Here is a 13,589-nt window from a genome sequence, read left to right on the forward strand (position 1 = left end):
GTCCTCCTCGGTTCAGGCTTTGATTTTTCTTACATTTCCTAATTTCCCCTTTGTCTTTCTACCTTCTGGAAGATTTTCTCAACTAGTCAACTTTTCCTGTGAAATTTTTTAGGGACTTTTTTTTTTTTTTTAAAGAGCTCCTTCTTGTCTTCTGATTATACCAACAGAAAATCATCTCTTATCACTCTGACGAAATAATTGTTTTTCTTAGTTTTCTTCTACTGTGTGCATTATCTGTTTTTCTCTTTATTCCTCTGTTTCTTGTCTAGGTCTGTCTTTCAAGTTCAAGGCCTGGACTCCAATGTCTCTTCATCTCTGATGCTGTCTCCTTATTTAAGCTGAGGCACTAACCATCTGACTAGGAGTTCTGTGCACGGTAGGGCTGTCAATGAGGGATCCCACCATGACAGCTGGCATCCCGGAGGCCCTCAAAGTCTATTAACTGCAAGTCCCTCCTTGGTCTCCTGGGGACTTCACCACGCGTTTGTATCCTTTTCACTTACTCGTCTGTTGTCCCTGCTGGGCCCTGAACAAACACGTCCTGGGCACTCGCTCTGTGCGGGATGGGCTTCCCAGGTGGCGCACTGGTAAAGAACCCGCCTGCCAAGGCAGGAGGCACAAGAGATGTGGGTTTGACCCCTGGGTTGGGAAGGTGCCCTGGAGTAGGAAATGGTAACCCATTCCAGGATTCTTGCCTGGGAATTCCCATGGACAGAGCAGCCTGGCAGGCTATAGTCCATGGGGTTGCAGAGTTGACTAAGTGACTGAAGCATGCATGCCACCCAGAACCTTAAAAAGCAGATATTATTTTACTTTGCAAGTAAGAAAAGTGAAGCTCAGAGAGGTAGACAGATTGCTGAAGAAGGCTCCACTGCTGGTCTGAGGTGGAGCTGGGACTTGAACCCAGGCTTGTCTGACTCCAAGGGCAGGCTTTCCCACCTCTCCCCATGCCTGCCCTCTGTGAACAGACAATTCCAGCTCTAATAAACCAACTCCACGGGGTTCCTACTGGGACCCAAGCAGGCCTGCACAGTCCTCTGTATCCTTCCTTCCCTAAGGTATGATTGATTAAATGTTACTGAAGTCATAAAACAGCACTTCTTAGGAAATATCCTCCACCTTAACCTGGAATTTCCCCTTCAAGTATTCTGAACTGATGAAACCTCAATCGGAGGCTTTTTAAGCTCAACCCTTAAGAAACTAGATTTAGTTAAAGCATGAAGCAGAAATCTCTAAGTAGGAAAAGGCCTCTCAGTTTAAAGGGACTCTTCTTTAGGGATGAACTCTACATATATGGGACACTTGGCAAGAGGGGTTATGTAAAGCAGGAGGTAGGATGAGGTGTGGGAAAAAATAAGACCCAAGGGGAAGTGGCAGTGCAAGCACTGAAGCGCCCAGAGCCCGAGAAATGCTGGCTCTAGCGGGAGCACAGACATCATACTCACAATTTCACCAGAAGGCAGGTGGATAGTCTGCGGTGCCTGCTTGTTCAAGAATTTGTTTAATAAGCGGATGTTGGCAAATGTCCCCCGTGCCATGATGGCATCATTCCCTCGGCGGGAGCCGTAGGAGTTGAATTCTCGAGGAGTCAGGCTGATAACGAAAGCAGGAGAGAAGCTGGTTTAGGGAACTGAGAGATGAAACCTGGCTTACACCATGAAAGGGGGTAAAAATCACAAACCTAGGTGTTTCTGTAAGTCTACTAAGTCTTGTTCTCCAATGTGGAAACACTGTTTCAAACCATAGCTTCGACCGAGGGCACGATGAGAGGCAGCAGGTGCAATGGTGAACCTATAGCCTCCCAGCAGCAACCTACAGTCTTATAAGTCTGGGTAGAGCAAGCGGGAGGAACTTTAATAAGAGTATTTTATTTATTCAGTAAGGTAGCCTATAAAGCTTCATTAAAAGTAAAATGTTAAAAATGGGTGGGAAAAAAAAGGAAGCAAAGGGAATACTCCGGGTAGGTCAGTTTGGTGGAGCCAAGAGTGGGGGACACATAAAATACATTCTATAAATTAAACAGAAGTAAGTTCAAATTTGTCCAGGAACTCAATGCAATTAAAAAACACGTAACTGGCAACATGACTTAGTATTGTTTTAAGATCAAAAGCAGGGCAGGGACGAAGGAGCAGAACAAGAACGGCTGGTCCTAAAATCAAAGAAAAGTCTGGTCTGTGGGTCCGAACGAAAGGATGTTTTGAGATGTCAGGAACAACATCTTAACAATGAACAGTGACCAGTTCACTGGGCTGTTTCTTAAAATGCTAGAAGCCATGTGTGTTGATGATTTATTCATTAGCTCAATTCTGAAGACTGAGAATCTACGCATGGGCTTCAGGAGTAGGTAAGTGTGTCTATGAACCCCTGAAATTATGTCCAAATGTGGATATGTATTTTTCGGGAAAGGTATATTTCGTTTCATGCTATTCTCTAAAGACTATCAATAACCACCAATCAAAAAAGGTGTTGGTTACTTCTCTCTTCCTAGTTTTCTTCTTCCAGCCTCAACTCTGTTTCTCTAGTTTCTCTGTCCTTAGAAGCCTTTCCCATTCATTCATTCAACAACTTTTCACTGAGCACCAACTGCATGCCAGGAGCCGTCAGGTGCCTGGGATACAGCAAATCCCTGCTTTTGCAGGGCTTACATCCTAGAAGGTAGAGACAGAGACGTTTTTTTAAAAGAGCACCCTACACAAGTGTTACTAGATTGTGGTTAATACCTAAGAAAAAGTAGGCCAGGGCAAGAAACAGTACAGTGGGCATGACCTTATGGAGGAAGACTTGAACTTGGCGTGGGAGTTTGTTAAGAGGGTATCTTGGGGAAAAGCATCCAAGAGGAGAAAAAGGTGAGCTCACCCGAAGGCTCTCAGGCAGAGGGGTACTTGGCCTTGTCTGAACATTCAGGGAACAAGGTGGTGGGCAGCGTGTCCCGAGCAGTGTGGGTGAGGGGGAAGAGCAGGAATCACCGACCCACCTTGAACATCTGCCCTTTTCTATTTGCTGATGGACTTGCATCTCCCACTCAAGACAGAATCATCCCTTTAAAAGCTCATAATAGGGATGGTATGGGGAGGGAAGTGGGAAGGGGGTTCAGGATTGGAAACATGTGTACACATGTGGTGGTTTCATGTTGATGTATGGCAAAACCAATACAATATTGTAAAGTAGTGAGCCTCTAATTAAAATAAATACATTTGTTAAAAAAAAAGAAAACATACAGATGGCCAATACGTACATGAAAAGATGCTTAACATTGTTAAAAAATAAATAAATAAGTAAAAGCTCATAATATGAGGACTTCCCTTAGGCGGCCCAGGGGCTAAGACACCAGGCTTCCAGTGCAGTGCGCCCGGGTCCCATCCCTGCTGGGGCCCTAGATCCCACGTGCTGCAACTAAGACCCGGCCCAGCCAAACAATAAAACAAATAAATGTTAAAATCTCGTATGTATGACGTTTGCCAAAAAGTTTGTTTGGCTTTTTCCATACCATCTTAACAGTAGACAGCCCTGAGTGAACTTTTTGACCAACCCGCTATCTGTGTATGGGCAGTTGCCATGCATTTTAAAAAGTAGTTGCCCCAAGTTAAAGAAAAATCTCGACACAGACCACTGTGCGTTCACCTCCGTTAGATCTGGGCTGTCTTCTTAAACTCACAACACGCATATCTCGGTCTGAATGAACAGACTGTCCCATGGGATGCACTAGGAAAAGGCAGAGACTGAAAGCGCGTGAGAGAAGGGGAAAGTTGTGAAGAGAATGGGTTACTCGCCCAGCAAGTGAGAGGAGGGGCAAGGTAGCTGTCCTCTCCCACTGGGAAAAAAGAAAAAAAAGCTTCAATTCTGTTTCTCATATTGGGTCTGGGCCCTGACTCTGAAGAAGGTGACTCAGCAAGTGGGGATAGGGCCAGGAATGTTCATCTCCCCAGACGAATCTCAAGGAGTCAGATCTGGGAGGGACACTGACTGATATTGGTGCACTGTGGTGGTGGTTTAGTGTCTGACTCTTCACGACCCCGTGGACTATAGCCTGCCAGGCTCCTCTGTCCATGGGGACTCTCCAGGCAAGAATACTGGAGTGCGTTGCCATGTCCTTCTCCAGGGGATCTTCTTGACTCAGGGTTTGTTAAATAGCAGTATATAATATTAGTGTGAAAGTGAAAGTGAAGTTGCTCAGTCATGTCTGACTCTTTGCGACCCCATGGACTGTAGCTTACCAGGCTCCTCTGTCCATGGGATTTTCCAGGCAAGAGTACTGGAGTGGATTGCCATTTCCTTCTCCAGGGGATCTTCCCAACCCAGGGATTGAACCCGGGTCTCCTGCATTGTAGACAGACGCTTTACTGTCTGAGCCACTAGGGAAGTCAATATGAGTGTAATACCTGTTAAAATAGGTATATGACTGAAGGATTGCTGAATGGATGTGTAAATTGCAAATCCTCAAAGCTGTTCTCCGTAAAGAACATGTCTCTTGGGACTTCCTTGGTGGTCCAGTGGATAAGACTCTGTGCTTTCAATGCTGGGGTCCTGGGTTCAATCCCCAGTAAGGGAACTAAGATCCTACGTACTGCAACCAAGCCCATATGCCACAACTACTGAGCCTGTGCGCTCCAGAGCCCACACGCCACAACTAGAGAGTCCATGGGCTATAACAAAGACCCAGCGCAGCCAAAATAAACAGTAAACTAAAACACAACATATGTCTCTCAACCAGGAAATGTAAATACATTTCTGGTTAAACCCCTGCCAAGTGCTTCAAGTATAACCAGACCACACAGGGGAAGAGCCTTGTACATAAATGATCAGCCAAGCTGGTGGCAGGGATGATAGCCGAGTCTAATAAGTAGACTTGCTCAAAAAGAAGGTCTCCATGTGCTGAGGTTCATGTCCTGGTGGATTCTCTAGTAGCTTCAAAGCTACAAACAGAGTGATTGGTTTTCAGGCTCCAGGGTTCAGTGAAAAACTGGAGTCTGCCTCCAAACAGACCTCATGAAAAGAGGACTAACGACCTCATGCTGTCCCTTTTGTCTTCAGGCCTCCCCCCACCCCATTACTTACCCTCTGTTAGTTAAGTAGCGAGCAGCAGGGCTGTTTCTTGCGATGTTTCCAGCTGGAGAGATGTGGTCTGTTGTTACTGAATCTCCCAAGTTTAATAGCACATAGGCATCCACAATAGACTTAGGGGGCTGAAGATCCAAAGTCTAGCAAAGAACACAGGAAGTCAGTGTTTGCCTGGCTTTTCTCCAACGCATCACCAGGGGAGCCTCAACAGTAGTGGTCCACGGATCTGACCCTGATGATAGCCCCACATCAACACATAGAGAATTCTAGTTTTATTGGGTTTATCAGGGGTGTTTAGTAAAGCAAGTGAATTTATGCAAAATATTCATATCTCATCCTTGAAGGAGGGGAAGTATTGGCACTATCCCCTCAAAAACAAAAGGGATGATGCTGCAGATGACATTCTTCCTCCACATCCAGAGAAGGTCCCAAATGCTGGGTACGGCAGGAGTCCTGCCTTCTACTCACATCCTCTCATCCCCTCCTCCCACTGGGAGAGCACAGACTCCTGATCATCAGTTTCAGAGAAGACGTCCCTTGTTTGTAAGGGTGTAAGGCTGAAGTACGGCAGGTCCTGGAGCCTGTTCTCCTGGACAGTCCCCCTCAGACGTTACTGAGTCTCTATCCCAGTGACACTTGATCTCCAGGGGTCTCTGCACAGCCACGTGGAAGCCCTAGACAGACAAACCACAGGCCCACTCCAGCCGAATAACCCAGCTTCCTCAAGCTCTCCTCAGTGTTATCTGCTCAGGTTTGTAAAGCTTTCAACAAAGTAGGTAGTCAAAGCGAGGGTACTGGTTAATCAAGTAGATTTTACAAACCAAGAAACTTTTTGAAGAACTCATTTTGTTAAAAAAAAAAAAAAAGTCCTACCAGGTCTTCAAAGAATGGTGGTGATTTAATGTATGTAGATTTGGGATTCCAGCAATATAGCTTATCTGACGGGGCTGCTAAGGCATTCCAGCTCTCATTCACAGTCTTGGGGAGAAAGAAAAAAAGGAGAGGCAGATCTAACCACAGTTCATCCTGAGGAAGACTTAACATGTGAACATAATATTCAAGCTAAGAGTATAGTTAGACCAATTCTTAGTCTAAATGGTCACACAACATGTCTATACAAAGATAACACCATGCTAAGTAATTTAAAAATACACATACCCTGTGACAGGCCATCTCTAAAATGACCCCATGGACCTGCCTCCTGGGAACCCTACCTGTAAATGGACCCTTCCTGCTGAGTGAGGGCTGAGCCTAGTGACTCATTTCCAGGATTAGGTTACAGAGACTGCCTTCTGTCTCTTCAACCTCTTACTTGCTCTTGCTGGCTCTGCTGGAAGCCAGTCACCATGCTGTGAAGAGACCCACCAGTAAGGCCCTGAGGGGGCCTCTCGCTGACAGTCAGTGAGAAGCTGAGGCCTTCACCCACAGCATTCGAGGTCCTGTATCCTGCCAGTGACCACACGAGCGGTCTAAGAACTGGCCCCTCCCCAGTCGAATCATCAGGTGAGGCCACAGCCTCAGACGACACCTGGAATGAAGCCTTGTGAAGGCAGACACTCCCTGTTAAGCCGCACCTCCACTTCTGACCCACAGAAACAGATAAAAAATGTTTGCTGTTTTAATTCACTAAGTTTAGGAGTAATGTGTTGCAGAGCAACAGGTAACTAACCATATAATTTATGAAATAACAATCCAGGTTGTACCCGAGGAGAAATTATTGATGCTCTGAAGATTTGGGGAGGTAGACTTCTGGTCACAGGAACATTAGATAGTAAGTGTCGGCCAGTAGGCGTTCCAATTGGCTTGAATTTGCTCCACGTCATTAACTCAGCCTCTGGAGAAATGCATTCAACCCAGTATCCACCAAACTCCCTTCAACCATTTCCCAATGAGCAGCTTGTGGGATTCACAGTGCGTGAGTGTGACTCCCATTTGAATCTGCTCCCCAGTCTGCCCTCATATTTCAAGCCACCAGCCCCAGCCAGAAGCCCTGGGGTCAGCCTAACACAGAAACCAGGGAAAAGGGTAACATTCGAGTCTCGGAAAGTGATATGGAGCCCCATACATTCCCCCTCTGTTTGTAAAATGCACAGCAAGTTTTTTTTTTTTTTTAATTTCAGCAGCTTGATAGTTTGGTCCTTCCAACCGAGTGGCTTTTATTTGTATTACTCTTTGAAGCAGGCAAATAAATCTGAGAGGTGCGTTCAGCCATGTGGCCCCTCAGTGACACATTATAGTGATATCGAGCTCCTCAACCACAGCTCATGCTCACCCCGGGCTGTCAGAGGAAGAGGGGAGCCATGCAGAGCTAGCCAGGAGCCACATCCATGCCGAGTCCATGCCTCCTGAGCCTGCTGCTCATGTGTCCAAATCTGGGAACATCTGGGGAGAGGGGGGTCTGGAAGAACCTGAGTTGTAGGAGCAAAATGACTGTCCCACTTTCCCAGTTATCTGAAGAAATGCTACTTTGTCTAGTTGACACCAGCACTAGCCTCAAGGTTGGCAGAGAAGACGCAGAGGAGTGACCTCCCCATGACACTGGGGCGGGGACCTCACCTCTATTTTCTGGTAGACCTCCTTAAACATCCCAGGGATCACGTACTGACGTTCCACTGCCTGGATCTCATCTCTGGTCGGCCAGATATCTTTCAGAAATACTTGCTGTCCCTTGGCATTGACACCTGGGGAGAAAATGTTTATTAGTGAGATGAACTTCATCTCATATCCAATTTTCATGGTCACAGGCAGTCAGCCCAGTCTCATTGCTCAGGGCAGTTACGTTCAGTAAATTCTCTGCACACTTAGAAAACACTCAGCCACTGCCTGCAAGAAACACACAGGTTAGGCTCCCAGGGGTGTTTATCCACAGCACTGTTGTCAACTGATCAATACGTAACGCTGTCTCATGTGTTTCTGTGTACATACTGTTGATGCATTCACACTGAACTCGGGAGCCCAACATGAGGCCTGTCATAGCCTTCCTGAGCTCAGGAATACTCCATAGCACTTTAGCCCTACTCTCAGGTCATTTTAAACAGTAAAACCACCAAAAAAAAGCACAAAACTATGAAAAACATGATGCTATCCAGAGCACAAACAGGACACTTATTTGCAGTATGAGATCTGAAATAAAAAGACAGAGTGTCACCTTGCTTGACCTCAGCTGAGAGCAGGCACGGTGAGTGACTCAGGGATTTCACCACCTCGTGCATGTCTGTGAGTGACCACGGGAGTGTGATGAGCACTGATTTTGGGGGTGAAAATCCACTTCAAAGAGTAGTCAAATTTGAAAATATGGAATACATATGTAATGAGGATCAGCTGCATGTCTAAAGCTATGATTTCCTTAAAGTAAATTCCAGGGCACCGTTTTCATATTAATCTAATCTGCATAGCATGGACTGAGGAGGGCACACCAGGAGGCCAGGGGAAAGGAAAAAAGCATCACGTCCCCCAAGCTTTGAGACGCTGCATACTCTGGACGTGTTCCTACAGCAGAGACATTAAAACCAGGCTATCATGAGATTGAAGCAGGAACTGGAAAGGGAGGGACTGAAGCAGAGGCCAGAATGGCAAGACCTCCACTACTCTAGGTGTTTCTTTCCCTGTTTGCCCCTTCCCCTTTAGTAAATTCTTGTTTAGCTGTTTCAGTTATGTCTTAGCTGTGTGCTGGGGAAGGAAGCAAAGACCCTTCTTTCTCCTCTGATCTTTGGAGGTTCTAGGCTTCATTATTTATTAAGGAAAGCAATAACTTTTTTCCAGTAATGTTTTCAAATTCATTGGGGGGAAAAATACTGTAACCCCACAAATCAGATCTTACCTAGTGGCTCTTTCTCAAAGTCGATCCTGATGGTCCCAGCAATCGCATAGGCTATTACTAAGGGCGGAGAGGCTAAATAGTTGGCCCGGGTATTGGGGTGGACTCGTCCTTCAAAGTTCCTGTTCCCAGACAGTACTCCAACAGCTACGAGGTCCCCCTGTGTGAGGCAAGGGGGAAACAGGTCGCAGAGACAACAGACGGCCTGGGCTTCCTAGACCCATCTGCTGAAGTCCTCCTTTAAGTCAAGGAGCCCTTTAGGCTTCCCCTGCACTTGGGCTTCTCCCCGGAGAGGGAGACCATAGGGTGAGCCTGGGGGAGACATGCTGGGTCAAAAGCAGCAGAGAGACGCACTGGATGATTTCTGCTCAGGAGCGAATACCAGGTGGGTCAGAAGGCAGCATCCTAGTTATTCTGCAGCCGGGGGCCCGAGAACAGGTGGGGAAGATGACAGGTTGACAGTTAGAGGCAGCCACACTGGCTGACAGGGATTCCAAATCAGTGCAAGCGGACCAAACAGTATTTTTCAATACTATAGAATTTATGGGACAAAAATCAAGCCGATGAGTTTATGTTCAGCTGTCTGACTTGGAACCAGCCTGCAGACAACAGGAACAAATGATTCCTTCACATGTGTGGGGCACGCGCCGGCCAGGCACCACACTAAGTCCTTTGTGTCCACTGTCACCAGAATGCTCGCAGCTTTCTGAAACATATACTATTATCACTTCCCGTTTACAGTTGTGAAAACTGAGGCACAAAGAGGTTCATGAACTTGCTCAAAGGTATATAGTTAATAAGTTTAAGTCAACTCTAAAGACCATTCTCTTAACTGCACCCCATGCTTCCCTGAACTTTCTTTAAAATTAGCAACACTTCATCACACATCATATGAAAAAGAAAGACCCACAGGCTGCCCTGTAATTACCTGTACGATGGCTTCTACCACAGCTTCCGGTAAGGGCCCGCTGTTGCCGATGCAGGTCATGCAGCCATAGCCCACCACGTCAAACCTGGTGCGGGAGAGAAGCACGGGATGCAGAATGACTCTCAGTGGGCCCGCCTGCTGGTGCCTGGCAGCCCACCAGGCTCCCCCGTCCCTGGGATTCTCCAGGCAAGAACACTGGAGTGGGTTGCCATTTCCTTCTCCAATTCATGAAAGTGAAAAGTGAAAGTGAAGTCACTCAGTCGTGTCCGACTCCTAGTGACCCCATGGACTGCAGCCCACCAGGCCCCTCTGTCCATGGGATTTGCCAGGAAAGAGTACTGGAGTGGGTTGCCATTGCCTTCTCCGTCTGGTCTCTCTATTCTAGTCCATATAATTTGCTTTTATAAGTAATTCACTTTTTAAATTTATAAGTAAATTATGAGGAGACTACCTAAATGATCTGTAATTTTTAAAAGTCAAAATCAGATATCTGATATCTTTATTCACTACTCTTATTATATACTCCCAGGGACTTCCAACTTTTATGAGGTACGTGATAAAGATCTATGTCAACTAAATTAGTAATAGTGGGTTACTAGGAGAAACTGTATTTGGAAACAAATAATTGACTTCAGTGAATCACAACATTTCTAGGCATGTGAAATAATTATTTTTTAATTAAAGTATACAGAGGGCAGACTCTCTGTGGCAGATCCAATATTAGCCCACAGCACACCTTCATGCAACTGAAAAAGCTGCCCCCTCCCCTGGGAGGGCAGTGCCACAGTGGAGCACGGGCTTGATATCAGCCCATGCTCTCTTCACAGACACCCTTGTCTGATGAACAACCAGCACAACTGTACAGGGGCCCTGTCTGTTGGAAAGCAAGGGTTTAAGTCTGCACTGACGAAAGACTATGCAATTAGATACCATCAGATAAGCTTACATCCATTTCAAGGTGACTGGGCAAGGTATCTGTGGAATACAACGCAACAAAAGCAATGGTGTAAGAGACTTCTCCCTCACCCAAGCTGAGACAGGTAAGGCATGACTCCGCTTTCCCGCAGGTAGTAGGTGACCACACCACTGCCAGGAGACAGGCTAGTTTTGATGTAAGGCTTCACGCTCAGGCCTGCATCCACAGCCTTCTTCGCTAACAAGCCTGTGAAATGGTAAACACAGACATGGTTGCGGGCTGCCCGCTCCAGGTGCCACAGACAGTTCAGGAAACACTGACTCTGCTCTGCACTTCCTGCACCACCTGACAGGACCCCTCTCTTGCTGGTGCTTTCTGCCATTTTTGCTGCCTAATAGAAACCAAAGCCTGACGTGCTGTGGTCTATGGGGTCGCAAAGAGTCGAACACGACTGAGAGACTAAACGATAGAAACCAAATGCTCACTAGCGCAAAGTCATTCACGTTTGTTCAGTAAGCTCAAAATGAGCCATGGACGTGAATGACATAAAAAGAGAAGTGCTTTTTGTTTTTTAAAGAGATAAATAATTAATGATTATATTATAGTGTGAGTTTTTAATTTCTGGAGGGAAAGCAATCTTTCTAATTATATTTAGATAAAAAATAATTGGCAGGGCCCCTTCTTAAAGTATACGAATTGCCTATTAGTTGGTGAGGAGTACAGTCCACCTAGATGTTAAAAATCTTGCTCTCAGATATTTCTTAAAGTGGAAGATCAAGGGCTGCTGGGTCACTTGATTCTGGCAAATCCAAGTGTACTACAGGGACACTTGGGTGCTCTGCCTTAGGACATCTCATGGAAGTAGGAAAGAAATAAGGAGTGTGGGTATTAAGAGACAAGAAGCTACAGACAAGCTGCGGTCTTATTTTAAGGAAACTTGTTTGTCCAAAGCTTAGGGGGCAAAAGACGAATTCTTGGACAAAGAAAGTTTTCCTTATGCACTTGTCTACTTCATAAAGAAAGAACTATTTGTGTGTGGACACAAGAGGAACTCTTCGGGATGTTTTAAAATTTGGAAACTAAAGGGACCTTACATTAATGAAACTCTGCATGTAAACATTAAATAACCAGAACTGCATAATAGGCAGATAAGTTGTATCAACCAAGTGCCCTGTGTGCTAATTCAGATGCACTTGACAAGGTATCTAAGACTAAATGCCACCATATAAAAAGGGATTTTATGAAGAACAATCTGTGGCATGAAAACATTTTTTCCTTTTTCTAAAATCTGACACAAGATTCTAGGCTTTACCAGAAATTCATCTTTCTTTCCTCTCTTTTCCTTATTTTCTGTGTTAATTCTAAAGACTATACTACTTTAAATATTTTGTATTGGGCACTATTTATTGAATAAACATTTCTAGGCCAATTAGTCTGTGCATCTGGGAAGGATAAGGTTCAGGTAACTATGAGTCAAAGTGTTAGTCACTCAGTCATGTCCGACTCTTTGTGACCCCATGGACTGTAACCCACCAGGCTCCTCTGTCCATAGGACTCTGCAGCAAGAATACTGGAGTGGGTTGCCATTCCCTTCTCCAGGGGATCTTACCAACCCAAGGATCAAATCTGGGTCTCCTGTACTGCAGGTAGATTCTTTGCATTCTGAATCACCAGGGAAGCCCCATACATAGAAGTTAATTAAGGCCTTGGGTTATGTCTTGGAAATTCCCACCCACACGTCCACATGACCATCAGATGCACTTACCTGCCCCTAACATCACAGATGGATTACTGGTGTTTGTGCAGCTAGTAATGGCAGCGATTACCACAGAACCATGAGCAAGGGTGAACTTGCTGTTATTATAGATAAATGTCTTATGGTCATTATGATGGTCTGGAGCAACCTGGAATCCTTTAAATCCTTGCTATAGGAAGAAAAAAAGAAAAAAAAATATAAGGTCAAAAGTTTTCACTTTGGAAGGAGAAGAAGCACTTTGGTAATTATAATTCTTAAAACATAAACATCTCAGCTCGTAAACTCTGAAATGCTACAGAAAAATGAAAGTTCCCTTCCCTCTTTTAAAATCTTTATAAAAGGGAGTCATGATTTCTGAATCTTATTTTGCTTTGAAATTATTAACAATTACCTCCTTCCCACTTTAAATACTGAAATGCTAAAACTACAAATTTAGCTTAAAGTTAGTCTAACTAGAGCAAATTAGTACAGATTTAATGGCAACAGAGGGCACAGACACTAACCATAAGGAAATTTAGAAAAAGTGCCCTTTTGGCCAGATTCAAGCATGAGCAATGAGGTGAACACAGTGCAGCTGAACATTTGGTAAAATACTGATGTCCCATGGATAAAACCCATCACAAATCTTAATCATTCATTTGGGAAATGTTCACTGAAAATCTGCTGTGTACAAGATGCTCTGCTGGGCACTGTGTGGGATACAAAGGTGACTGCAACATAAATCCTATCCTCAAACTTAAGAGTCTAGTAAAAGAATCAGAAGTGCAAATAATATAAAGTACCAACAATGAAGTTAAAGGATATGAAACGCCATCACAGGGGTTTAGACTGATGCCAGAATGTTCAAATGAGGGAGAGATGACATTGTGCTATGAGATCTGAGGTCATGCTGTGGAGGAGCTGAGAGATTGGGGCATGCTGGTGAGGAAGGGCATGTAGGCAAGGGTGGCATGAACAAAATTAGTGGCCAGAATAGCTTGTTCAAGCAGAGTGAACGCTGTGGTGAGAGTCACGTGAAGAGTGGATATGCTTTGGAAAAGGAGAATTAGAAAAAATGAAAAGGAGGGTTGAGTGTGTTTATAGGCAATAGAGGGCTGTAAGGAAGCTGCTCAGC

General features: G+C 45.1%; 1 protein-coding gene across 2 annotated transcripts in view; it reads right to left on the minus strand.

The window, feature by feature from the left end:
- ACO1 (aconitase 1) overlaps positions 1-13,589 on the minus strand; it is a 63,061-nt gene that overhangs the window by 6,654 nt on the left and 42,818 nt on the right. For both annotated transcript variants that reach the window (XM_019965853.2, XM_019965852.2), the window contains exons 11-18: positions 12,485-12,644; positions 10,830-10,965; positions 9,804-9,888; positions 8,879-9,035; positions 7,615-7,739; positions 5,932-6,036; positions 5,056-5,198; positions 1,446-1,593 (exon numbers count right to left, since the gene is read on the minus strand). In XM_019965853.2, the coding sequence (XP_019821412.2) occupies positions 1,446-1,593; positions 5,056-5,198; positions 5,932-6,036; positions 7,615-7,739; positions 8,879-9,035; positions 9,804-9,888; positions 10,830-10,965; positions 12,485-12,644 (1,059 nt within the window). The remainder of the gene's footprint in view (positions 1-1,445; positions 1,594-5,055; positions 5,199-5,931; positions 6,037-7,614; positions 7,740-8,878; positions 9,036-9,803; positions 9,889-10,829; positions 10,966-12,484; positions 12,645-13,589) is intronic.

This window comes from Bos indicus, chromosome 8, assembly GCF_029378745.1.
Source record: "Bos indicus isolate NIAB-ARS_2022 breed Sahiwal x Tharparkar chromosome 8, NIAB-ARS_B.indTharparkar_mat_pri_1.0, whole genome shotgun sequence".
In the NCBI taxonomy this organism is placed as follows: Eukaryota; Metazoa; Chordata; class Mammalia; order Artiodactyla; family Bovidae; genus Bos; species Bos indicus.